Source organism: Typha angustifolia, chromosome 13 (assembly GCF_048772165.1).
Source record: "Typha angustifolia cultivar Huaian chromosome 13, ASM4877216v1, whole genome shotgun sequence".
Taxonomy (NCBI): domain Eukaryota; kingdom Viridiplantae; phylum Streptophyta; class Magnoliopsida; order Poales; family Typhaceae; genus Typha; species Typha angustifolia.
In genome coordinates this window covers 4,201,841-4,227,412 of record NC_133251.1, presented here as the reverse complement: position 1 = coordinate 4,227,412, position 25,572 = coordinate 4,201,841, and the positions used below count along the sequence as shown (strand labels likewise).

Here is a 25,572-nt window from a genome sequence, read left to right as displayed (position 1 = left end):
GTCAACGATTGAGAGAATCCAGGCGACACACAACCTTAAACAAATCATCAGTTGTGAGCTTAGAAAGTGGTGTCATATAAATTGTGCTTCATGTAAACTAAGTCATCCAGCACATTAAAAAAAAAAAGAGAAAATGAATTCACATGCATGTATGTACAAGTAGGAAGATGAATAGTACTTAGACGTAGAAGAACACTCAAAAAAATTGCATTCAATCTTAAACATCAGCATTCAATATGCCCACAAGCCATTTGCATCAACTGTGAAGTAGCTGTAAGAAAAGGCTATGTGGATTTTGATCCACTGATGAGAGTCTCCACAAGTGCAGTGGGAAAAAAAAATGGCGACCACTCCAGCAACGGCAGGTGGGGAGGATGTGCACCGGAGAAGAGCCTCGTCGTCAAAGGTCTCGGAACCGGAGGAACTGGCCGCACGTGTGCACAGCCAAAAAGTGCCTCCTAAGACCTGGGCGTCTGTAGCAGCGAGCCCCTGCCTCCTTGGGAAGCATTCCGGCAGAGATTCTTGCAAAGCTGAGAAGCCAACTGGAGGACAGTGTGGTGGTCGACCCTGAAATCCTAAAGAAATGCAGACAAAGATGAAACCTCGTGCTATTTGGGCACTTCTTAGGGAAGGGTATTCCGCTGTTTCGGTTGAAAGACATGCTAGCCAGACTTTGGGTGGGCATTGAAGGGTTCTCGATCTCAGACATCGCGGATGGCCATTCCTTGGCGCAACAATTTCCGACCTTCACTAGAGGCTTTCTCAACATCCACAGTATGGATCTAGCTCCATAATCTTCCCAAGGAATATTCGGAACTGGAGGCGCTCATTCCGATTGCGGTGTATTTTGGCGAGCCGCTGCAAGCGGATGAAACCACTTTGGATCACACTCGCAGCATATTTGCAAGGGTGTGCGTGGAGGTCGATTTGCGCAAACCGCTCAAGACGGCCGTTTTGCTTGGGCCAAAGGAAGAGCAGCTCGACCAACAAGTCACATACGAAAGTATACCATCCTTCTGTTATATATGTGGTTCGTATAGGCCATAAGGTAGACAACTGCGAGCAAGCCCACAAGGCGGAAGAGCGGGGCACCTCAGTTGACCAACCTTCAACGTTCACTTTTCTCATCTGTTTTATGCGGACGATTTACTAATCATGGCCGAGGCTTCAAGAGAAAACGCCCGCTGCATTATGGAGTACTTAAGCCAGTATGGAGAGCTCACCAACCAAAAAGTGAACTTTGACAAATCGGAGCTCTATCTGCCCACCAAGATCTGGTTGGATGTTAGAAAGCAGCTCAATGAGGTGCTTGGTTTGAAGGTGGCGAATATGTCATTTCGGTATCTTGGAGTTCTTATCTCGGGCAAGAGGGTGAAAGTGAAAGAGCACTAGCCAATGGTGGACTACATTAAGAAGAGGTTGGCCGGCTGGAAGAGAAGCCTCCTCTCACAGGCGGGGCAGCTTACGCTTGTGAACTCAACCTTGATGGCGATCTCATCCTCCTAGCTAGGCAGCACTTGGTTGCCTGACACACAGTGCTAGATGCGATGACTAAAAGAGTAAAAGGGCTCGGGCCTTCATATGAGCCAGTGGGGCCGGTCGGGGTCTTCATCTCCTTAACTGGGATATCTGGGATATTGTCAACAGTGCAAAAAATGAGGAGGAGAGGGGGTGGGAGGGGCGCTTGCTGTTTGGAGACTTAAGGAGGCTAGAACTGCGCACCTAGGCAAGCTGGTCTTTAAATATCTGAACCAGGAGCCTGTGCTCTGGATGAAGATTTTGCATGCTAAGTACGACATGCTGGACCCCTAGAACAGTAAGAGTTTTCCTGGGGTAGACTACAAGTGGCGCCAAGGATCAGGACCTTTGTTTGGAAGCTGCTTTGGGGTAGACTACCAACGAGAGACTACCTGGCTAGGGTGCATATTGGACCTGAGGAGAGGTGTGCCTTGTGTGACCTGTTTAGAGAAACAGTTGACCACATTTTCTACACCTACAAGTACAGCAAGGCCATCCGGGAGGAAATAAGAATGACGGAGGGCCTTGAGTGCACTTCGATCGACTTAGACTGGATCACGATAGACTGGGGAGGCAATCGGGTCAGAAGCCTGGAGACCAAGGAAGTGATCTTTACCACCCTCTGCGTAGTCTGGAAGAAAAGGAACGCTGCAGTCTTTGGTAGCCGAGCGGAGAATCCCCCAGCGGTGGTGCACCAGGCTGTGTCGCTAGCTAAGGAGTATGGGTAGAGGCCCAAGGTTTGGTGCCCCCACAAACAAGAGGAACAAGGTAAGGTGGCAGCCACCAAAGTAGGGATGGCTCAAAGTTAACACTAACGCGGGTTTTTGCCAAGGGGGAGCTGTAGCGATCACAAGAGATGCTAAAGGTGAGCTGGTTCAGGCGGCTAGGGAACCATGCCCAAGCGTGTCGGCGTTGTTCGCTGAAATCTGGGCGATTCGACTAAGCCTCAGGCTTGTTGTGAGCGATTGCATGATAGTCTTTGAATCTGACTGTTTGGAGGTAATCAAGGTCTTGAAGAAGACAGTCCAGTACCCTTGCGCATTAAGAATATGGCCCTGGAGTGCCTACACTTGGCTGAGAGGTGTGACGAGATTAGGTTCGTTCACGTGTCTAGAGAAGGCAATTTAGTGGCTAACTGGGCAGCAACTAAGGGTTGTGTGTCATCCGTCCCAAACTCTCTAGGGCTGACAGTCTTTATTTCCCCAAATCTTTGTAATTTTTTCATCTTTATTCTTTGATATTTATTCCGTATATTTATATAAATAAAGGATTGAAATTATTATCTAACGTATAGATACATACCCGTGTCTATATTTTTTCAAAAACTAAATTCAAATCAGCCGTATTACCACGTCAGGTTATCAATCCGGTCAACTTTTCTTACCTCTACTATATCACTGCATTAATAAAGACGACGAGTCTCAGGAAGAATTTCCTGTCCTATTTAAGGCACGCACAAAGTTTCCCTCTAATTGCCACGATCACATACATCCTCATGGCCATATTGGATGAGCATCGAAGTGAACCATATCAAGTAATAATGTCACCGAATGCCCCAAAATGGAAGTGTAATCGATGTCAAGGAATCTTCTTCACTTTACACCAATAAAAATTGGCTAAGATGTATATTCAACCACATCACAGCTTCCCCTTCTTCTTCTTCTTCTTGGCTCAAGAAAAGTGAAGTAAATCGGACAGGATTTTACAATGAGCTACTCTGTTCTTCTTCTTGCATGCGTCCTAGCACATCATGCGATCTTCGCCGGTAAGTCTCGACTCAATTTTGTTTGCACTTTATCTTATCTATCTCTCATATCAGATCCTCCATGATGATTTTATTTTTTAAAATCATGTGTTTAATTTATCTTAAAATATAAATACAATATTATATATATTTTTTCATATAAATCATTGAATCAGAAAACGGCTTATATAAAAAAAATACATTTCCTCATACTTAATTTTTTTCGTATTAAAAAAAAATTATTATCGCAGTCAATAATAAGTTTTTTGTTTCATGGTCTGACTCGTTGCAGCATCTACTCCTCCGACGAGTGTGGGTGTGTGCTATGGAACACTTGGTGACAACCTTCCACTCTCAAGTGATGTGATCTCCCTCTTGGAAAGATGCGGCATCTACAAGTTCAGGCTGTATAACCCTAACCTTAATGTCCTGGATACTCTCCTGCGGCAGTCGGACCGGATGGTCTCGGTAGGCGTGCCGAACGAGCACCTCTCCATCCTCGCCTCCAGCCTCGATGAAGCACGTAACTGGGTCGCCAAGTTTTATACCCCTTATCGGAGGCTCAATATCGAAAATATCGTCGTCGGTAATGAGGTCAGCCTGTCTATTTTCATATGAACTCTCTTACTTAATTTTCTCAAAAGAAGTAAAGAGAATTTTTTGTCTACGTGACCGTTTTAAGTTCGAATTTCCCTCGAAAGCAGGTAGTCCCTGGTGAGAATGCTCAGTACCTTGTTGGTGCGACGAGGAACCTCTATACTGCCTTCCGGGAAGCAACCTTTCCCGATATGATCTTAACCACGGCGCTGTCCTCCGGCTCCTTGGTCAACACGTACCCTCCGTCTCAGGCGACCTTCTCCCCCGAGGCGATTGGCGTCATGACTGACTATGTCAACCTCCTCAAGGAGCTCGATATGTATTACAATATGATCTACATCCATGTCTACCCTTACTTTGCCTATGCCGCCGATCCGGCCAACGTCCGCCTGGACTACGCGTTGTTCCAGGCCACGGAGCCCGTCTTCCACGACGGCGATTTGGCCTACTTCAACCTGTTCGACGCGATATACGACAGCTTCATGTGGGCTATGGAGAAGATCAACGGACAGGATATCTACCTGGCGGTAGGGGAGTCCGGATGGCCATCGGCCGGCAATGGAAACTTCACGACGCCACAGCTGGCGCAGACCTACATGACGAACCTTTACCAGCACATCGTGGTGGACAACAAGACCCCGAAGAACTCGAAGGGGATGCGCGGCGTGATGGCGTTCGCCTTGTTCAATGAGAATCTGAAGCCGCCTGGTGTGGAGCAGAACTTTGGTCTCTTCTATCCAGACTTGCATGCTGTTTATCCGACTCCTTTCTGCCAATGCAAGTGCTAATGAGTTCCTGATCAAATGCTTTGGAGTACAAAGAATAAACAAATGACAACATTACTTGATAAGAAAATAACAAAGTTCTCAGAATGTAAAGAAGCGTAATGAATGCAACAATATATCTCCCAAGTGTGTTACAAGATGCACTAAAATGTATGCTCAATCAAAGATTGAGAGAATCCACGCGACACACAAACTTAAACAAATCATCAGTTGTGAGCTTAGAAAGTGGAGCCATATAAATTGTGCTTCATGTAAAGTAAGCCATCCGGCAACATTGGAAAAAAAAAAGGAGAGAAACTGACATCACATGCATGTATGTACAAGGAGGAACATGAAGAGTACTTGACATAGAAGAACACTCAAAAATTTGCATTTAATCTTAAACATCAGCATTCAATATGCCCACAAGCCATTTACATCAACTGTGAAGTAGCTGTATTACTATTTGTCATTGGGTACAAAGAAATCAAATGTGACATCAACACTACCCGACGCTTCTCCCGTGTCCTTATACTCGATGCCCATTACTTTTCCCCTGTAATCCTCTTCAGATTCTTGATATCCAGGCTTCACACGGCGGACAGGAACTGTCACCGAGTACACTGTACCCAGGTCAGCATCTGTTGAGACACTTAATTGAACTTTATCCTGTGAGTCTATTTCGACAAACTCAGATAGAGTTTCAACAATGTTTGTCACAATCTTCTGCTTTGCTTCGTCACTTACTGCACACCTATCAGAGAACAAGATCATCTTAAGCCTTTGCTTTGCAATTCTCGCATTAGAATTCCTTTTCACAGCTGTTGTTGGGAATAATATCCTCCATGCCAAGCTCAACCGGTCAATGAAGCTCATGTTGACCGCATTATGGAGAAAACCTTCAGCATCTTGATTTATAGTAGAGGAAGAAAGTGTGTTCCTAGCAAGCCCAAAGCCTCTAGTACAGTTGCGTGCAGAACCTTGATGTTCAATGCATAGCCATCTAGGCGTGTACTTAAGATCATTGGAAACTCCATTACGAAAATTACCAAACTGTATCTGCAGACAAAAGAAGTGACAGCAGAGCAGTTGAATCAGATTTGCAACAGATATAAATAACTATGGAGTACTGAATGCGATAATAGAAGATCAATATGGAGAAAATATACAGAACTAACAAATGATATATATGACAACCTAATGATTCTGAAATTTTACAGGAGAAAGTTGCTATCACTAGTAAAATTACAAGAGAAATTCTATTGTAGCACAAATTTTGTATGACATATTATCAAGGTCTCAATTATACCTACCATCAAAACTGCATGATGGATACAAATGATATTTATATTACTATTTAGTGAACCATATGATTTAAAATTTTCTAACATAATATAATAATGACAGATGCAAGACCCGGTAACAGGGTTAAGGTGAAAACTTCAGCAGAAGTACATGCATGTCCACAAATGACTTATTCCATATCTAGACTTCACTACATTTCATAACCCTTCATATTCTACCATATTATTAATGGCAATGATCTAGCCCTAAAAAGCAACAGTCAGGGTTTGGACTTTGGATTAGTTTTACAATAGACATGTGACGCATGTGCCATTCAGCAAAGACGTTAATCTGTTAATAAGTCATTTCAATCCCTTTATTTGAATAATCAGATTGACTTGTTCTACACAAGTATCTCCACATTCAACAACGTGCTTGAGTTAGTGATTTGAAAGCTTAATTGCTACAAGCTGTGAAGTAAGGCTACGAATATGGGATACAAGAATAAATTCTTAAAAATAGGATAAGGATATGTTATGGATACACCAATAAAAAAATAATCGATTTTTTAATTTGTTGTCAACTAATATAACATATAGTAAAAAATAATTATTCCAGAAATAATAAGATAAAAGGAAAGAAAGCTACAAATTTAGTATCTATATGCCTGAAACTTTAGAATAACATTGTAACAAAAACTTATATGAAACTTAAAATGTTAGTAAAACATTGAGATATAATTCAACTATTAATCTACAATTAATTTGAATTTTTAAATGGCTTTCAAGTTATATGCTTAATTTATTATCAAATAAACAAATCCTTGAAGTATCACGAAGGATTAGATAATCGCATATACATATAAAGTACATGTTTTATATCATCTTTTAGCACAAAAAGAAAAAATAAAAAGGATGGGATGATTAAGAAATGTATCGAAATCATATCTCACTATATCGAAAAATTAAAATTAATTTTTTTAGTTCGGATACTCCTCTAGCAGTATCCAATACGTATCGGGTCGTATCAGTATCCAATATGTATCGAATACTAATACAGAGAGGCAAACAAAGTATCTGTGCTTCATAGGCTACAAGTGAAGATAGAAAGTGATTTCCAATTAGTCAACTCTTCCAAGCCATTTATCACCTTAGTAAGAAAGTAGTGCCAAATGATAGTTAAGGTCATAACTTCCATGAATAATTCATGCCATATCCCTCAGATTTTAACTGCATATTTAAGTGATACTCAATTACCTCAACATGTTCCATAATGTGTAACAAATCAAAAGTTTCATTTAGATGCATACAATAAAAAGGAGTCTATGGGAAAGGGCCCAAGAAGGCAAAGTTGTCCAGTTTACAAAGATAGAGATCGCAAAATAAGTTGTCTTTATATCAAGGACATTTTATCACATAGGGTATGACTAACCAGAGATGTCTGCATAGAGTTACATCTAGATCTTTTTCCCTCAACTTATATTTGGTTATAGTGTAGTAGACTAAAATGTGAATTGATAAAAATCGTAAAATGCATAAAAGAGACAAATGGATTTCAGACAGGATTTGCTAGCAGTAGTCTAAAACCCTGCGCGAGATTAGCAATAAGCTCCTAGTCCATGCAAACAAATAAGCAGATTGCCTCATCCACAACAAAATTTATCTTCTCTGTCTAACTAATGATAATGGCTAGTTTATATACACAAACATATCTTACTCGTAGGGCACTAATCAGAGAAACTTTTAAACGCGAAGAACAATAAGTTACTCCTTCCGCCTGAAACTTCGCCAGAAAATTAAGCGATCAGAGACAGGGTTATTTCCCATAATACCCTGAATCCGACCTAGTATTGAACCAAATAATTCATTTAGAAAACAAAGAAGCTTTTTTTTTTTTTTTGTTCAAAAAATGTAGATTCCATTCGTCCACAACTAGTACAGCCCGATTCCATCGTCTAGTTTCAAATGTCTGCATACAATGTGACCTACATTCGAAGAATAACCCAGAAAATCGAACAAATCGAGAACCAAGATGCCAACTTTCTGCTCCTACTAACCTTACGCACCCCAGCGACAAGAATCCAACAAGCCAAAGGACGAGACCACCAAGAGGATTAGAGAGAGAGAGAGAGAGAGCTGACCTTGGATGCAAGAAGGCTACTCCGCGACGGATGCGGGGGGTGAGAAGCCAGCGCCCCAAAGACATTCAAATCGCCTGAAATCGCCATTTCCTCTCCTCTTCTCCTTGTAGGGTTTCTTCTCTCTTTGTCGATTTCCTCTTTGCCTGGTCGGGTATTAAAATAAAATTAAACAAAAAAGGTCCTACAATTGTGCGAGTCTTCTCTAGCCCCTACGAGGGAGCGAGTTCGATCCGGGTCGGCTCGTCTTGTGCTTCCGTCTACTAGTCAATCACAAGTAATGTATATAACTATATATATATATATATAAAGTTTGGATTTATCCACCATTGTTGATGTCGGTTGTTTCTTCCCCGGAATGGACCCATCAAAATATCAAATACTAGTTCTAGTTGAGTTCCATTAATTCGTGTCGGATTGACTAGTCTTGATTTCATATTTGACCTAAACCGTCCATTTATAATAAATTATGATCAATTCTTCGAATACGAACATAATCCGGCAAGATAATTCTTCCAATAAATTGATTGTGCTTTTGTTCTAATTGGGTCATTATAGTTAAAACTTTTGTATCCCATCAAAATTGATGTGGATTAGAGATGAATATGCTCCATTTTTCTAATAAAATTTGGCCCAAACAAACAATATTTTAGGTATTTAAACGGAAGATATTTCTACATCTTTTTCTTTTCGAAAGAAAGTCCGTAGACTGATTATATCATTCATTTCAGTATACCGATTATAACTTAATGCAAAAGATAATAAAAGAAAATAAAACAAGAGCCCTAAAAGCAAGTCCCACACTTAGCTGTAGGACAGACTGAACAACAATTAACACAGATATTATAACAAGTACTCAAGCAAGTTAATTAAGGCCACCATCTAGTTGAGAGATGAATATGTTAAATATTATTAGATAAGTAATTCTTCACCTATAAATTGATACATTATTTTCAAATTTTTATTTTAAAAAAAATGAGGTAATAACTGACAAAGAATGAAAACTTAAATAAATTTTCCTGTTAAAAGACATACATGTAAAACTTTTGGAGTCAAAAGTTCTCACGGATACTACAAATACTTTTGGAAAAATTGCTAATCATACTTTAGGACTACAGTTCGAAGTTTTGATTTCGGTTGGATCAGTTTCAGTTCTAGCTTTATTGTTTCAGTTTCGGACTTCTTTTGATAAATAGTTTTTTATCTTCTTTTTTTTTGTTTTGAATGTATCACACAAAATCTAGTAACATTTAAGCAATGAGATTGATATTAAATTAGGTACAAGTTAGATTAAAGTCAAATCCATCTTAGAATTTAAAATATATTTTTAAAAAATTGTTATTAAGGTTGTTTGAGTTAGATGCTAGTATTGAGGTCAATTTCGGATCAGATAAGACCAATTTTAACTGAAAATATTAGAGTCATTTTATTATACATTTTGATCTATACTTATCTCCAATCATGTTAGTAACTTAACATGGTGGCTATGGGCTAGACTTTAAGGCAATCTTGAGTTTAAATCTTGTTATAAAGGTTTGTTAATCGACTTCTATATCACAAGCTATGTGCCACATGTTTCTATTATTTCACTACCTAAGAGCTGAAGCTTTTACCTGAGTTAGTAACCTTGTGGTAACCAACAAATCATAGTGGTTGCTAACAGATGATGGGCAAATCAAGAACGAAAGTAAAATAAAATAAATAAAGCATAAAGTAACTATAAGTGATGGTTGAGATATTTGATTCTCTACTAAAAAGTTAAGAATTCGATTCCCCCCAAGACAAGCATCTCAAATGATTTCCAAGATAAAAGCTTGACTAAAGTTCTGATACTCAACATTGGTGAAAGGCCTAGAGTTCTTCAAGCCAAAACTGCTCTATTAAAGCAAAGCAACTATTTATATTTCCATGCAAAATCATCCAAACTTGCATATCCATAATTTAGATAAAAGTAATACATGGATATTTGCAGTAGCAAACCACAAACACCTTCGCCATTTACTATTCAGTGCCATAGAAGCATAGGCATTTCCCATTTCCTAGACCCTGGTCTAAGGTTACAAAGTTAGAACTCCACTAATCAACTGCATTCATACATGTCTATTAGATAATGTATGTACCAAATATGTGTGCTTTAAAGAAAGAGACAGAGAGATGTAAGACCGCATACATTGTCGAAACATTTGCTTTTAAAGATATAAAGGTCCAGGAGGACAGATGTTTCCATGTACACAATCATCTCATGATGTAGAAGGGCAGTTTCTAAAATGAAATAAAGACAATGAGGACTCGCAACAGTAACAAGAATAACAAGTAAATCTATCACCTTAAAACTCTTCTACTGTGACTGAATCACGAGGTATCTCATAAGCTTCTTTTTGTCTCAATTTTTTCACACCAGCTGTGAAGCACACCTTGTCGGACTTGTAGCTTTCAACACTTACATGAGTAACCTTGACCCACATTAAGACTTTCGTCTTCATCCCTTCGATCCCAGATAGCTTACCCCTTGACAAGATCCCCTTCACACGAACTGCGTATCTTATTATGGAAGAATCTTTGAAACTAACCTCACATGTTGATGGCAAGTGAACAACCAACTTTGACTTTGATTCATCAAATTCATAGCATATGATGTTCCTAGGGAAGAGGCCTGGTGGTAGATTATACTCGCGAAGGAGATCTGGCAAGGACTTCTGCGGTTTACCTGGTGAAAAATGAATGCATTGGCTCATCTTGTCTGCCAAATTTTGCTCTCACTGAAGTAGGTTTGGATATTAACATGTGAATACATAATTGTATGGGTTTAAAACATTAAATGAAAGAATACAGTGAATCACTAAATATTAAATGTAAAAGAACAATTGAGGAATACTTTATATGAGAAGGCAGAGTTCACATCTAAGCAAGTAAAGGTGGAAAATGTGTTGTAGTATTTACAGATTATAACATTCTTAAAGCATAACCATTGTCTTCAACTTCATCGATTTTATGCACTCTTCACTGCCGTCCTTCATTCAGTGCCTAATTTCTTGAACATGTTTCATCGCAAACATATCCACAATAAACATGAGTTATCATTTCAATATGCGAGTTACCATTTCAGCGTTAGAAAAGCTTTCAGAGTGTTCTCATTTGCATCAGCTATATAGTATCCCCTCGATAAACATATCCACAATAAGGACCATTTCTCAATAGCTTTTCTTTGAAGATTATTCACCTATATAGTATTTCCGCAATCATGTGGCAAAATTTTGACCAAAGATATTAATCAAGAAATCAATATCATACAAAAGCATCAAGAATATGTAGCAAAAGATGTGTCAGAATATGCAAGTCTTAAGCTTACTATAATTATATATCTTTGTGGTTTCGATCTACAGAAACAGGCAGAAATGAGCGAAGAATCAATATTGGTACCTCTTTCCCAGAAAAGCTCTTTCATATATACTATATATTCCAAACAGAATACATGCATGGATATTTTGTCGGAAGTACAATTCATCATATATAGCTCATAATTCAATGACACCAAAGTACTACTTCATAATGATCTACAAAAGATAACATCAGACTTTGGTGTCAGTTTCAGAGCAATATCTTAATATTTGCACGGACATTAACATATTTGTAGCCAAAGGAACTGAGTTGCCAATCACTATGAGAAGGCAAAGAGGCAAAACAAACATTGCCTTCATCCATATATAGAGAGTTTAAAATTTGAAGTATAAGGTATAAATAAGTCTCTCTAAAATGAAATCATATGGAAGCGGGTGCACTTTTGTGGTCCAAACCAAGAAAAATAATAATGTGACAAGAGAACTAGTATCGTGTCCACAAAATATTACTTATCCTATCCTCGACATCCAATTGTGCTTCCTTTCCACGCATAGCCAAAGGTAGCACTGTATCATTAGCAACACAAACATTTTTTCCCCCTTGATTTTGACAAAGCAACCACTATTCGTAGAGAATAAGCATCACAATCGATTTTTCTATTTCCTCTTTCCTTTTAAATTTGACAGATTATACCAAGATCCCCCACATTTAACAGTGATCCTGTTAATATATGAATAGAATGGCTAAATCCTATTTGGATCTTGATTCGTACCTTTTAATTTCTCAAAGATCCATTTCGCCTTCTCTTCCACGGTGTTTGAGAAACGCTGCCAAATCAAAAGGAGAAAAAAAAAAAAAAAACATTACCACATTCTTGATTCAAAGAAACAAGATATCGTTCATCTCATGCATCTCGTAAACTTGCAAAAGTTCACCAAATAACGAAGAGATTCAAAAAGAAAAGCATCAGCACTGATGAAACTAGCAGAGAAAAGTGCGAAAAACGGAGAGGGTCGAAGCCGAAACGAAGAAATCGTCAAGGATGAGAAGGGAAAAAAAAAAAAGACGACATCTTTTTCCCTCTTCTCATAAACTCACAGAGATGTCTTCTCCGATCGAGGAGATCTCCTCCTTGGCTTTCTTGGATATCCAAAAGCTCCCGACTTTCGTCAGCGCTTTCTCCATTGTAACCCTTCTCCGCTTCCCTTTCTTCTCCTACGAGACCAAGAAGAGTTTCTCTAAGAACAGAGGTCTCACAGTCACAGAAGGGAGAGAGTATAAAAGAGGCACAGACCTCAAAAAGAAACTGTGAGATACTCGAGACTGCAGGATCAGCTGCAGCGCCTAAAGTACCAACTAGCTGCTTCCAGTAATTTTGAAAATTAGTTTATATAAGTTAATAAATTATTATTATTATTATTATTAGAGGAAGGTGATGGGTCACTCAAATGCAATTTGTTATATGATTTAATAAATAAACAGAGTTAAAAAGTTCCATTTAACACCCCACTTTTTGCATTTATTATGATTCATGTACTGTAAAAAGTGGATAATATTTTATTATGTTAAATAATTTTATACAATGTTAAAATAATTTTAATATAAGCACAGTTTTATTTCTAATTAATTAGATTTGAGTAACATAATCTTAATTTTGAAAGAGTATTAATAATTTCGGCTGTAATTATGTATGATGTTTTAAAAGAAAAACAAATCCATTAACAATTATGTAAAAAAATCCATGTTCTAGAAGAAAATTATTTTATCCTCTAAATTTTATTCTATTAAATAATAAGTATTTTTTAATCAATAAATTACCCAAAATTTTATCTTAAAATATATATTTATTAACAGAAACATAGTGATACATAGTGATGCAATATGGAGAGAGTAACACAATTTCCATGTAAACTTTATTTTACCTTTAAAAAAAAAGAGAGAATATTAGATTGCTTACAATATTCAGATAGAGTTGGTGCAGATATTAAAAGTGAAATGCAAGGATTGGATCTAGATTTGAGCTTGTCTGGAATAAATAAAGAGAATAAAAGAAGAAAGAAGTATAAGATGTTGAATTAAACTAATTACATTGAGATTATAGTAATCCCCTCATTGTTCCAATGAGGAGGACAACTTGGTTCCTTCCATCCAAGTAGGGATGCTTCACAAGAGAAGCAAATTAACACATGGTAGGGACGAGTTAGAAGATGATGAGAAGGCTTCACTCCCTTTGCTTCGCCCACAATAATACATCCATTATTTGGGCCGTTAAAAAATAAAGTTGGCTCGAGAATAAATTGATTCGAATTTGATCTTCAAAATAGACTCAAAAATAATTTTAAATTAAAATTAATCATTAATTAGTTCGATAAGACTTAAAATAATTACAATATATATAATATAATTAATATAGAATTATTATATATTCTGATCTTATAGGGTTTGGTTTTAAATTTTAATCTTATATATTTATTCTAAATATATGGATATTTTCATTAGTTTATCTTTTTTTAATTAGGTCTTATTTTAAATTTAATTTAAGTCTAAATCAAATTTGATCAAACTCGAAATTTGATTCGAACTGATTAAGGTTCGAAATTATCTATTGATCAAAGCTCGAGCAAATTGTAAGCTTGATAGAGCTTGGCTAAATTACACCCCTAGCCAGGTAAGAAGTCATAGGCTCAGTTATTTTTATTAAGTTGGGAAGGTGAGAGTTTTCAAACAGTCACCCTCGGTGAGACTAAGGATTAGAGAGACAATTATATGACTCGAGCCAGCTATGCACCGAGAGGGGGTGACAGCTCAACCGACGGTGGATCTGTTTTACCTCCCAAGAACGTTCTTAGGCCTAAATTTATTCCCTCCTTTGTGATTTTATTTGTGTCATTTAATTTTCTTATAATTTAAATTAGAATATAATTCTTATTTTTTTAATATATTTGATTAAATTAATATTCTAATTTAAAGATTCTTGTTGGAGATAAAGTTGTGGATAATTGGATATATTTTCTATCTAAATTAATACTATAAAAAATATGATAAATATTTTTAATGAATGTATATTTTTTTTACCATATCTTTGTTCTTTAAAATATGATCGCTATTTATTTTAGATGTGTTATTAAGTCATTCACAAATCTGATTTGAACGAGGATCTTCAATTGATCTACAATTTGGTCAAATATCAATTTAAATATAATCATAAAAATGATAAGCAATAAAAATAAAACTATAGAGAGTAAATTGTAATTATCTCCCCTTTTTATAGGTTAAAAAGATCCTTTCAAAAAATAAATCATAATAGATTTAAATCATACATAACGCTATAGTAGAAAATCCACTAAATATAAATCTTAACATCAATAGTTAGGAATGATATCTGCGTCGGCAAGACTTAACTATTATGCTATAATAGTCATCTATGCAAATATTTATAGTCAGTAATATATATATATATAATGTTTATACTGTTCAGATTAATTTAAAAGTTTACGGCTAATTTTTAGTTCCTATTTAATATTTATATTTATGATAAATTTAGAGTCCATGTAATAATGGAGTAAAATAATTTTAAATTCTTATCTCAGACTCCTGGGCTCATCCTCCTTACCAAAATGTGTAGTATAACAACTTAAATTCAATCACAACAAACACATTTGGTGCAATTCCTTACTTAAGTCAAAAGAATTTTAGTCGTAAAATTATGAGACCCAGTCCACAACTCTAATAATCTGACCCAACCTAACCCAACATCATTAATGAAATCGTATTTTAACTCATAATGTACTCTTAAATTTCATTAGAGGGTAATAATACCATTAACCCGATTGTTCGCTAGGAAGTATAAATGGGTTGAGGTCGAGCCTACCGAAACTAATCGGGTTTAGAGTTAAACCCGATCGGACCCGAACGATGCAAGGTAACAATAGTTAGGTAGAAGGTCAACCTCTCAGCGAGAGCCAAATTAGAAACTTCTAAATCCGACCTCAACTATTCACTATTATTGGTCTGTTCCCATCCTACCAAATAATTGAATTATAATTTCTTCTAGTTTTAATGTTGAAATTAAAAAAGAAAAAGAAAAATAAAATTGAACTAATAATTAAAAAAACTATACAAATATTAGATTAGATTTTGGAACTATAAAAAGAGATCTTTGTAATAATATTATAAACAGAGAGAGAGAGAGAGAGAGAGAGGATGGAGTACCATAATATGTCGTCACCTTCATCCTCCAATAAGGCGAAGCACCGGCACCACCATTACCTCACCGCCTGCTTCCGGTCCTCCGCCGAAGGTGACGTCGGCGGTTACCGGACTCTTCCGGAGACACCGTCCCTGATCCGGTCCCCGTCCATGTGGCTCCGCTCCAGGGCGCAGGAGCTGCCGAAGCAGGGGGAGAGCTCCCGGAGCCTCTTCGCCGGCGCATGCGCCGGCGGGGCACGACACCGCCGCCGCCACTCCGGCGACTTCAGGTACGATCCCCTCAGCTACGCCCTCAACTTCGACGAGGACGCCGGAGGCGAGGAGGAGCTCCGGAGCCGGTGCTTCTCGTCCCGTCTCCCGGCGTCGCCGCCGCCGCCGCAGCCGCTGGCGAAAGAGGCCCCTCTGTGACCCTCCTCGTTGGAAAAGATTGGGATCTTGGCCGTAGGGTTTTGGTCGATCAATTTATGTGGAGGAGTGGAATAATTGGAGGAAATTGTAGGCTTAATTAATAGCTCTCTCTCTCTCTCTCTCTCTCTCTCTCTCTCCCTAGAATCATTTCAATAAAAAGGTGGCACCTTTCGAAGAAGAGACTCGCTTCTTTTTGCCGATGTCGATGTCTTCTCCATTGACCTTTTTTCTTTCCTTGTACGTAGATCCTCTTTGGAAGGAAGCCAGATCCAATGAGAAAAGATGGCGAGTTTTTGTGAAAATTGAAAAATAATATATACAATTCATGAATCATTTAAGAACATCTTTCCTCTGGCATTGAGGTATTGTTGGGTATTTTAGAGCTTCGCATTTTGAGGAGTTGTTTGTTCTTACTTCTTAGTTAAGGCTGAGAAATGTACACTGTGGAAAGGCATCCAAGATTCCAAGTAGATAGATGGGTCATAGATGGCATTGCAAATAAGGATAATTGTTGGTCTAATGATGGACAAGTAGCCAATAATATGGTATTGCATATGAGGAGGATATTGTTGTTCATAGGGGTATTACTGCTGGTCTTCCAGATTTTGAAAGAAATGGTTGTGACAAAGAAACTGTAAATTAAACTACTTATGATCTTATCTACTCATAGCTCTTCATTCTTTCTTTGATATTGAAGGTACAGAGATGGATTCTTTTGACAACTTTCAGTGAATCTGTAGTAGATATGATCCAAGTGTATCAAGGCAAGTTCCACCTCCCATTTAAGTTTCAACTTTGCACAGCCCTATGATTGTATAATGAGGTACTAGATTACATGAAAGCACAGAGCAAGAGGAACAAATATGCTGGAAGTATTGTACAAATCCAGAAACTCATGCTCTGAAGTAAGTTTGGAAAGAAATATTTACCGACGAAAAAGAAGAAACTCGTTCAACGAATTTGCCGTTAGACAAGACTGTACGTGGCATAGAAATACACTAGAATCATGGAACATCAAAATTTTCTTTCTTTTTTTATTGAAAGGAAGCATCAGTTGCCTAAATCTGTTTGGCCTTTGTATTCAATTATACACATAATCCTAAAAAGTACAAAAATCATCTAAGACATTCTTCAGATTGAACATGAAATCAGGAAGGCCTGACCTGTCCCACAGAATAATTTTATGCTGTCAATTATAATTGCCTAACCAGTTGGCAGCTGGCTTAGCTTCCCGATAGCCACGCTGAAATTTTGAAGTATTTTTCATTGGATTAATGATCATATTTGGCCATGGTAACTGGGTATCTGAATGGCAACAACATATCGGCTGCGGAGGCATTGCTTACTTTCATAATTATGCTTCTACTAAGCCTTGATTGCGAGAAGTCTTCTTCTTGACCTTCACTGCTTTGTGGATTACTTCATCTCCACCTTCCTGCTTACTTTCGATCCTTGCAAAAATCGGCAGAGGATCTGCCATTGTCTGACCTTCTCTCAGCCCTCCCCACTTTGTATCATTCTGCAACAAAAAGAAAGATGATAGTAAACTAATTCTACAATGATTTAGAATAAAATACCTAATCGTACAAGCTTGAGATTCAAGACTGATTTAAGTGCCAAATATATAAAACTATTCTAATGTGATAGTAGGTTGCACAAGAAGAAAACATTTTGTCAAAGAAGATTAATATTGATTGCTTTGATTTAATCTCCATCTATTTGTTTGTTTTCTTTTTATGCACACAAAATGGTACGTGGAACAATCGTTCACTCACTCATTGTTGGTGTGTGTGTGTGTGTGGTTAACATTTTTTTTCTTGAAGAGGGCTTCCTACAGTAGTTATTAAACAGCACACATTTACAGTTGAAAGAATGTACCCAGGAAAGTGCTTTAAATTGTTCTTCAGAGAACCCAAGCTGCATATAAATCCTTGAACATAAGCTCGGAGTGATCGGAGATAAAGCAATCGCAATGATCCTCATTGCCTCCAGTATAATCACAAGATCCTGCATATAAAGGTAAGTTGAAATGATGAGCAATTATTGACAAAGTGCCCGCAAACCCAGTAATCTTGGCAATAATAATGTACACAGCAATTTTGTCAAAATCAACATATGGAGGCACAGAGCAAAAGTTGCCAGGAATATGTAAAGCAAATGCTTACATGACAGCTCTAAATTCCAAAATCAAAAGTCAAAATAACACTGGTCACAAACTATGCTTTCAGTCAGAAAGTTGAGATGCATTATTTTGTTCTACGTTCTAACATGAGAAAACCAAGACTGCATAGGCAGAATAATCATCAGCTGCACCAATTCTATATTATCCTGAGTGAGGTTACATTCAAAGAGACTTAGAAATGCATATGCAAAACCGATTGTTACACAAATTTGATCAATTTTTTATTTGCCTGATTTGTAGCAACATTTTTTGTCAGGCACTGACAAAGCAAGGATTTGAGTTTTGGCCGATCCCGAGTGGGATCGGCCGAAACGGATCGGGATCGGCTATAGCCGATCCCGATCCAGGCCTTCGGCCTGGCCTGCTGCAGGTGGCTGCTGCAGCAAACAGCTGCCTGCTGCAGATGGCTGCAGCAGGCAGCAGACAGCTGTCTGCTGACAGCTGCTGTTGTCAGCAGCAGTAGAGAGAGGGAGAGAGAGAGTGAGGGAGAGAGAGGAAGGGAGAGAAAAGGAGAGAGAGAGGGAAAGAGCAAGAGAGAGAGTGAGAGAGAGAGGAAAGATTAAAAAAAATGGGGCATGAGAGAGAAAAAATGGGAGAGAGTGTGGGAGAGGGAAAGATTAAAAAAAAAATGTGAGAAAGAAAGAGAGAAAAAGATAAAAAAAAGAATGTGGGAGAGAATGAATAGAAAAGAAGAGAAGGAGAAAAAGATATTTTTACTTTTTAGGCTTTATATGTGAGTAATTATTATTTCTTATTTTCTTATAATTTTTTCTAAATTTTTAGAAATTTTTTCTAAATTTTTAGAAATTTTTCTAACATTTTTAATAATATTTAGAATTTTATTTAATTAAAATAATCCGATCCGATACAGGCAGCCGATACGGCCGATACGGCCGATACAGCCGATACGTATCGTTTTTTCGGACGGCCGATCCCGATCCCGATACCGATTTTTGGAACCTTGTGACAAAGACCTTGTATGGCTGTTTTCTCCTCAAGTACTGATACCACAAAGAGATTCTATGCTTTAAGTATTATGAGAATAATATATACCAGTATAGAGCAGACAACCTAGATTCCAATATAAATCGAAGTTCAACTTTTCTTTGCTTTCTTCAAATCTTTACTTTTTCAGGTATTCAGAAGACAAATAGTTTGCAAGAACAAAGTTATGGGAAAGAAAGAAGTACAAAATGTTAAAAGACCTAAAATAGGGAAAATCAAGCTCAGTAATTACCTTTGCAGCCATTTCAGCACTAACACCCCCTTGCTTGAAACGAGACCATGGAGCATGCTCATCCATGTACAAGTTACCGGCATTCCCAATCTCTAACACAGCTTCACAAGCTGATGATAAAGAAAGGTTTTCATAGTGGAACCTTGCCCTCTCCACCTACACAAGAAGATTTCTAGTAAGAGAAACTGCCAAACATATTAATTCAATCCAGGCCAACATGCAAATAGAACTCAAGAATAACACCAGCAGAAAAGCATCAACATATTAACATGCACGTGCACTTCTATTCTTCTTGATAGATAATTTTGTTTAACAAAAACAGAAAGCGACAGGAAAATGTAAATCTGGTATACATGATGCCCAAATTCTTCTCACAAAAAAGGAAAATAGAAGAACTGGATATTACTGCTGTAAATAGCAGTATGTTTTTTGGGTAGTAACAATGACTAGCAATAGCAAATACTAGCTATTACCTATAAAGTTATCACTAGCTATTTAGTAACATTTTAATCGAAGAACGTTTTATTCCCTACAAAACCTATGTTATTGCTACTGTATAAGAGGAAAATACAAAGCAGTAACTGGCCAGAAGTCACAACAAATAATTCTTTCACTTTTCTCTCATTTGCAACAGTTAGCCTTTTTATGGAGATGCTGTTTTCTATCTCTCCAATCCCTGAAGTATAGAAGACCATCCAAATGTCTGAACTCCACATCCAACTGCATAACTATAACACCCACCAACTTGTAGATCTGTTACCCCGATAATATGACATAGAAAAAAATATATATATCAAATTCTGCATCTTAGAACACTACACAAAAAACTTTCAAAACGACATAGAACGTTCATGCATCCAATTTAAAACTTCCCTCTGACTTTGTTTTGCATGGATGTCCAAGAATGCACGGTTACTTCTTAATTCTTACCAATTTTTCCACAGCATCTCTGAATGAATTATCTTCTGCTGCCGTAAGAGAATCAAAAGCCAGCGTGGACTGGCAATTTTTCTTTAGAAGCCCAAGAGTTCGGTTGAGAAGGTTTCCTGAATGTATAAATACAGTCTTCTCATTCTCAGCTTACAAAAGTATATATTCTATATGCATCTGAGTACTGTAGAAGTAACATCAATGAACAAATGAGAAGAATTTAGTATACACACCAATTGTGTTGGCAAGATGTGCATTGACTATATTGATGAATCGGTCCTCTGAGTAGTCACCATCATTCCCGAATTCTACTTCCCGCAAAAAGAAGTATCTAACAGCATCAGCCCCAAATCTCAGCACCAGATCTTTCGGTTCAAGTGTGTTTCCCAATGATTTTCCCATCTTCAAACCATCCTAAAATTTTCAACATAAAAACCAATGCTGCATGAAATGAAAATAAATATATGAGAAAAATCATCATGGTTCACAGTACTCCTAAGAATCTGTATTATGAGCTAAGAGTAATATGCTGAATGACATAATTTCTAAATTGAAAAAACTTGCAAGCAAAGTCTAGACATGGGACATGAAAGGACAAAAAGTATCATATAGAAAATAGCTTTGAGGTTTGCTCGCTTACCAAGTGCTTTTGGGGGGTTTTGTTTGGTTAAGAGTTGATCCGTATAAGGGTGTAAACGACACACTTTGTTCTAACAATACTTTCTTTTAGTAGCTTCTCTGTTGTTAATTCTTAATAGTTAATCCTTGGCAAATCTTCAAAACAAATTGTCCAGCTACACTAATAACATATTGCTACTTCTCCAATATACAGATGAACTTTCACCCTGTTCACTAGAAGCAGATGCTTACAAACCCAACAGAGTCCTTTTATCTAGGAAAATCCTTTCCCCGCATGACGAAGAAACTATTTTTATATCTGCAAAATTAAGTGCATTTATTGTTTAAAGTATAAATACCTAACTACCTAAATCTATTTCCATGGAACATAATGCCATATTACTTTATTACAAATCCCAAGATCATTCATTACAATTAATAAGACAAGTTTATCCAGATAACACACCTATATTATATCAGTTATTATTCTACTCATTGGTTCTGTGAATCTATCCTATAAATTCAAGAATCATCCAATGGATATTTATATGTTGAATGTGTAGTGTGCCATAAAATTGTCTATCTGCTTTCATCAGTCATCCATTCGTACCAAATAGCATGGAATATTTACTCAAAGCTGTTGCACTGTTTATGTCCAACACAGTTATGATGAGAATAGAGACAAAAGAGATGATGCAAAGTACATTTTCTTCTGCCAGTAGGAGTGAGCTTATCTGACCATTATATTGACTGATAGAGCTATATTCTTTGCCTTCTTTCACTTTAACAGTAATAATAATATAACATATGACTCATGCTCCTTTGGAATAAAAAGATCTTCGAAAAAGGCGACAAGATGTGTGAAGAAGCCATATTGTTGCAGCATGAATTACCTTTGTCAAGAATCCATGACCAAATACCACGTTTGGAAGGCGTAGACCAGCTGACATTAACATTGCCGGCCAATAAACTGCATGAAACCGCAAGATATCCTACAGAATAGAACAAGGAAAGATAAGAGAAACCCCCCATTTTAATGACATCTTAATCAATTTTCTTGATCATATGGATCTTGTTGAAACAACATGCTTCGAAATCCAATATTCTGCAAGAAGTTAGCTTTTCAGATTTGGTGATGTCCATCCTGAGCTATTTGGTGAAAATTATACCTAAATGGTGGATACTTGACAGTTGACACATCATATCTAACCATTTAAGTATGAAGATATGCTAGGAAGGACAAACCAAATAACAAGCTGTGCCTGCTATAGAAAAAAGTTACTTTTAGTTCTTCTGAACCTTTCTAATAGGATTAATAGCAGAGAGAAAATGAGATGCATCAACAGTTGCATAAGTATACATGAGCAGAATATCTGATACAAAATAGAAGTATGTCAATCATGCCATGACATGTCATAGACTAATACAAATAAGTGCGGTAGCAGTAGCAATAGCTAATATTTATTAGGGGCAAAAAAACATTTTTTACGCACCTTTCCTACCAAAGGATCAAGATACGCACCTTTCCTATCAAGTGTAATGATGCAGGCCATCCAAAACTAATAGCTTGTCGTAAATCTGGATGCTCTCCATCATCTAATAATGCTGAAATATATCTACATGAAGGGAAGAAATAAAAATCAGGTTCAATGGAGTCCTACCTTGAGGACGAAAGGAGGGGATGCCAAAAGATATAAATCAAGTAAAGCAATATATATTGAATCTTGAACAGATCTATTCTAGCTTATCAGGGGCTTCAGCTCCTGGGGACAAAAAGGCCCCCATAGATATCATCTCAACCAGAATAGGGGTACAAGAAAGAAATGGCACAAACATTTATCAAAGTATAATGCATCTAAATTAAGCCGATGCATCTTGGAAAGTACGAAGTCAAATCATATAGTTACCTAGGTTGCTCTATACAGATGATATCAGAGATTATAACATTCACATCCAATCTGAACAAAACTTGTTTGCACTAGTGCTAACTAGAATTTTCAAGAAAAAGATAGAGATAGGGTATCATACCCCAATAAAGCATCAAACCATACATATATAGTTTGTTTGCTGTCATTAGGCACTGGTATACCCCATTCCACAGATGATCGTGATATAGAAAAATCTCTTAGTCCACTCTTAATCCAGCTTTGCACCTATAAAATTCTCCATCAGAAAGTCCACTATGAAAGAAAGGAGCTAACTCTGAAGGATCAAAATGCATGACAATGCACAACAGTTCTCTGAATGATTTCAGGATACATATGCAGAAACAAGCAAAAAAAGTCCAGCGGAAATTCTTCATATCCTTCAACAACCTTGTACAATAGAAACATTTTAGTTTCTGAAGCAGAAAGTGTCACCTTTTTCTTAGTGGTTAATGTTTGCAGCGCCAGAGCCAGTTAAGATACAAAAGAAGCCTTTCTTCCAAAGATACACAAAAAAGAAAAAAGAGAGCATATCAAATGCCAAAATTCAACAAATCCTCATGACACAGAAGACAAACCTTTCTAGTTCAAGAAACACAGTATAAGACAATGTTGAAGACATAAATTAAAAACTAAAGAATTTGCAACATTAAAGGAACTAAAAGTCTCACCTCATTCAACCGAAATGAAGGCTTCACAAAATCTGGATTGCTTGTCAACAGTTCTTCTAAATTCTTTTGATACTTCGATAAAGCAAAAAAGTAGTTATCTTCCTTCCTTAGAAGACAAGGCTTTAAATGCATGGGACAACAGTTATTTTCAAGCAGTTCTTTTTCATCCTGCAAATATGCACCCAAAATGGTGATTCTAAGATGTGGCTGCAAGTATCAGTAATAAATAAATATAACTATACACAATATGATGAGCTATAGTACCAGTAATAGGCAAAACTACCTTGTACTCTTCACAGTTTACACAGTAAAGCCCCTCATAATCAGCCTTGTATATGTCACCATTGTTTAGCACTCTAGAATAGAATTCTTTAACAACAGCCTCATGCCTAGAATCAGTAGTTCGGATAAACTTGTCATATGCTATACCTAGCTGCGATTGGAAATGCAATAGATGAAGACAATAATAAAACAGTGATTTAGCCAGTCCAACAACTAACTTGTACTGAGAGTCAAATCAAAAGGAAAGGTACACAAACATACGTCAGCCCAGAGCAACCGGTAAGCATTTGAAATTATATCACAGTGTTCTCTTGGGCTGCTACCACTAGCCTCTGCAGCTGCAGCGATTTTCTCTCCATGCTCATCTGTTCCTGTGATAAATATAACCTTCTTCCCTAACAGCCTCTGGAACAAAAAGGCATCAAAGTAGTTTTTAAATGATTCTCGGATTACATATCATTTATTTTTGCGAGATAAGATTTGTCATATAATTGAACTCAGGATGTCAGTGTTCTGTAATAATCAGATAATATATATATATATAATCAGATAATTTACACCATATGAGCCTGATTGTTATAGGTAATCTAGGAACCATGCTATACATGACTATCTTTATGTAATATCGTCTCAGGACTGGCATGAATGACTGATGGTGACATACGCCCAAAATATCAAAAGAAACCTACCGAGCATTCAGGGAAAAAGAAAGGATTTTGAGGGAGGGGCAGACAAATTAAAAGGCAAGAAAAGCAAGGTTCTTTAAGGCTATACACGCAAAATACAAATTTAGAGGGGTATACAAACGAGAAAAACCTAGATTCTTATACATTTCCACTCAAATCTACCAAAATCGGATTGCAAACTAAGCAAGAACAGGGAAAGGGACTAACAAAACGGACCTGAAACCGAGCAATGGCATCGGCGGCGATGGTGGTATACGCGCTGCCCATGTGGGGCGGCGCATTGACATAGTAAAGAGGGGTCGTGAGCACGAAAGGCTCCTCCTTGACGGATTCTTTGACCTCCTCTGCATCAATCCGGAGATGGCCAAAGCAGCGAATCGGGGAAGAAGAGATGAGTGGCAACGAGGTGCGGCGGAGGAAGAAGTAAGGAGATGCAGCGATGAGTTGCGATCGAGAGGAGGCGATGGAGGAGAAGGGAGTGACGGCGTAGAGACTGGCAGGAGAAGAGAGCAGGGCCCGAGTGGCCATTGGTGAGACGAGGGTCGAGTTGTCTTGGTTGTGGTGGTTTATCCTAAAAACTCCTCCTTTTCTTCTCTATGCTAGTTTGGATAGAAGAGATCGGGCTCCTCGTGAGCAAAACCACACGCACATCGCTTATTTTCCTCCGACAAAGGGGAAAATATATATAATTAATATAATATTTTTTACCTTCCATAATTCTATTTATTTCTGACACTTGTTGAGAAAAAATAAATAAATTATTTTCTCTCTCTTGAGTTTTTTTTTCTTCTCTTTCTTTTCTTATTTTTTTCAAAACAATAAAGTAAAGAGAATATTATTATAAAAATAATAGAATAAATCAGAGAAAATATTAAATATAAATTGATAAGATAAATATAATTAAATATTCTATTTCCACTGTTCTTCTTGAATTTATATGTACTCCTCTATGTAAAATCCCATTAAAATTAATATTTTATATTTAAGATAAGACTATGAACTTTTTAGTGTTTTGTACTTTGGGAGTTGGACTTTATTTAG

At 37.2% G+C, this 25,572-nt stretch overlaps 5 protein-coding genes across 6 annotated transcripts; 2 read left to right on the top strand and 3 right to left on the bottom strand.

The window, feature by feature from the left end:
* Window positions 1-3,225: 3,225 nt before the first annotated feature.
* On the top strand, window positions 3,226-4,726 carry LOC140775155 (probable glucan endo-1,3-beta-glucosidase BG4). Its single transcript, XM_073118422.1, has 3 exons — window positions 3,226-3,283; window positions 3,555-3,856; window positions 3,967-4,726. The coding sequence occupies exons 1-3, from the start codon at window positions 3,226-3,228 to the stop codon at window positions 4,645-4,647; spliced, it is 1,041 nt and encodes a 346-aa protein (XP_072974523.1). The 3' UTR covers window positions 4,648-4,726.
* Window positions 4,727-4,992: 266 nt separating this feature from the next.
* Window positions 4,993-8,274, bottom strand: LOC140773977 (cell division topological specificity factor homolog, chloroplastic). Its single transcript, XM_073116779.1, has 2 exons — window positions 8,048-8,274; window positions 4,993-5,682 (listed from the first exon to the last, which is right to left on the bottom strand). Exons 1-2 carry the CDS (start codon window positions 8,132-8,134, stop codon window positions 5,086-5,088), a joined length of 684 nt encoding a protein of 227 aa, XP_072972880.1. The 5' UTR covers window positions 8,135-8,274; the 3' UTR covers window positions 4,993-5,085.
* Window positions 8,275-10,201: 1,927 nt separating this feature from the next.
* On the bottom strand, window positions 10,202-12,654 carry LOC140773959 (uncharacterized protein At5g01610). Its single transcript, XM_073116756.1, has 3 exons — window positions 12,482-12,654; window positions 12,156-12,210; window positions 10,202-10,751 (listed from the first exon to the last, which is right to left on the bottom strand). The coding sequence occupies exons 1-3, from the start codon at window positions 12,566-12,568 to the stop codon at window positions 10,372-10,374; spliced, it is 522 nt and encodes a 173-aa protein (XP_072972857.1). The 5' UTR covers window positions 12,569-12,654; the 3' UTR covers window positions 10,202-10,371.
* A 2,899-nt stretch (window positions 12,655-15,553) lies between these two features.
* LOC140773593 (uncharacterized) lies at window positions 15,554-16,573 on the top strand. Its single transcript, XM_073116228.1, has one exon. It carries the CDS (start codon window positions 15,587-15,589, stop codon window positions 15,998-16,000), a length of 414 nt encoding a protein of 137 aa, XP_072972329.1. The 5' UTR covers window positions 15,554-15,586; the 3' UTR covers window positions 16,001-16,573.
* Window positions 16,574-17,007: 434 nt separating this feature from the next.
* Window positions 17,008-25,183, bottom strand: LOC140773592 (methionine--tRNA ligase, chloroplastic/mitochondrial). 2 transcript variants are annotated; one of them, XM_073116227.1, is made up of 13 exons: window positions 24,748-25,183; window positions 24,107-24,250; window positions 23,847-23,996; window positions 23,564-23,731; window positions 22,996-23,120; window positions 22,490-22,583; window positions 21,861-21,959; window positions 20,583-20,763; window positions 20,350-20,465; window positions 19,420-19,575; window positions 17,879-18,007; window positions 17,347-17,519; window positions 17,008-17,243 (listed from the first exon to the last, which is right to left on the bottom strand). In XM_073116227.1, exons 1-12 carry the CDS (start codon window positions 25,057-25,059, stop codon window positions 17,355-17,357), a joined length of 1,839 nt encoding a protein of 612 aa, XP_072972328.1. In that variant the 5' UTR covers window positions 25,060-25,183; the 3' UTR covers window positions 17,008-17,243; window positions 17,347-17,354. The 2 variants fall into 2 exon arrangements, with proteins under 2 accessions (XP_072972328.1, XP_072972327.1); XM_073116226.1 differs by having other exon boundaries at window positions 17,008-17,519.
* Window positions 25,184-25,572: the final 389 nt, after the last annotated feature.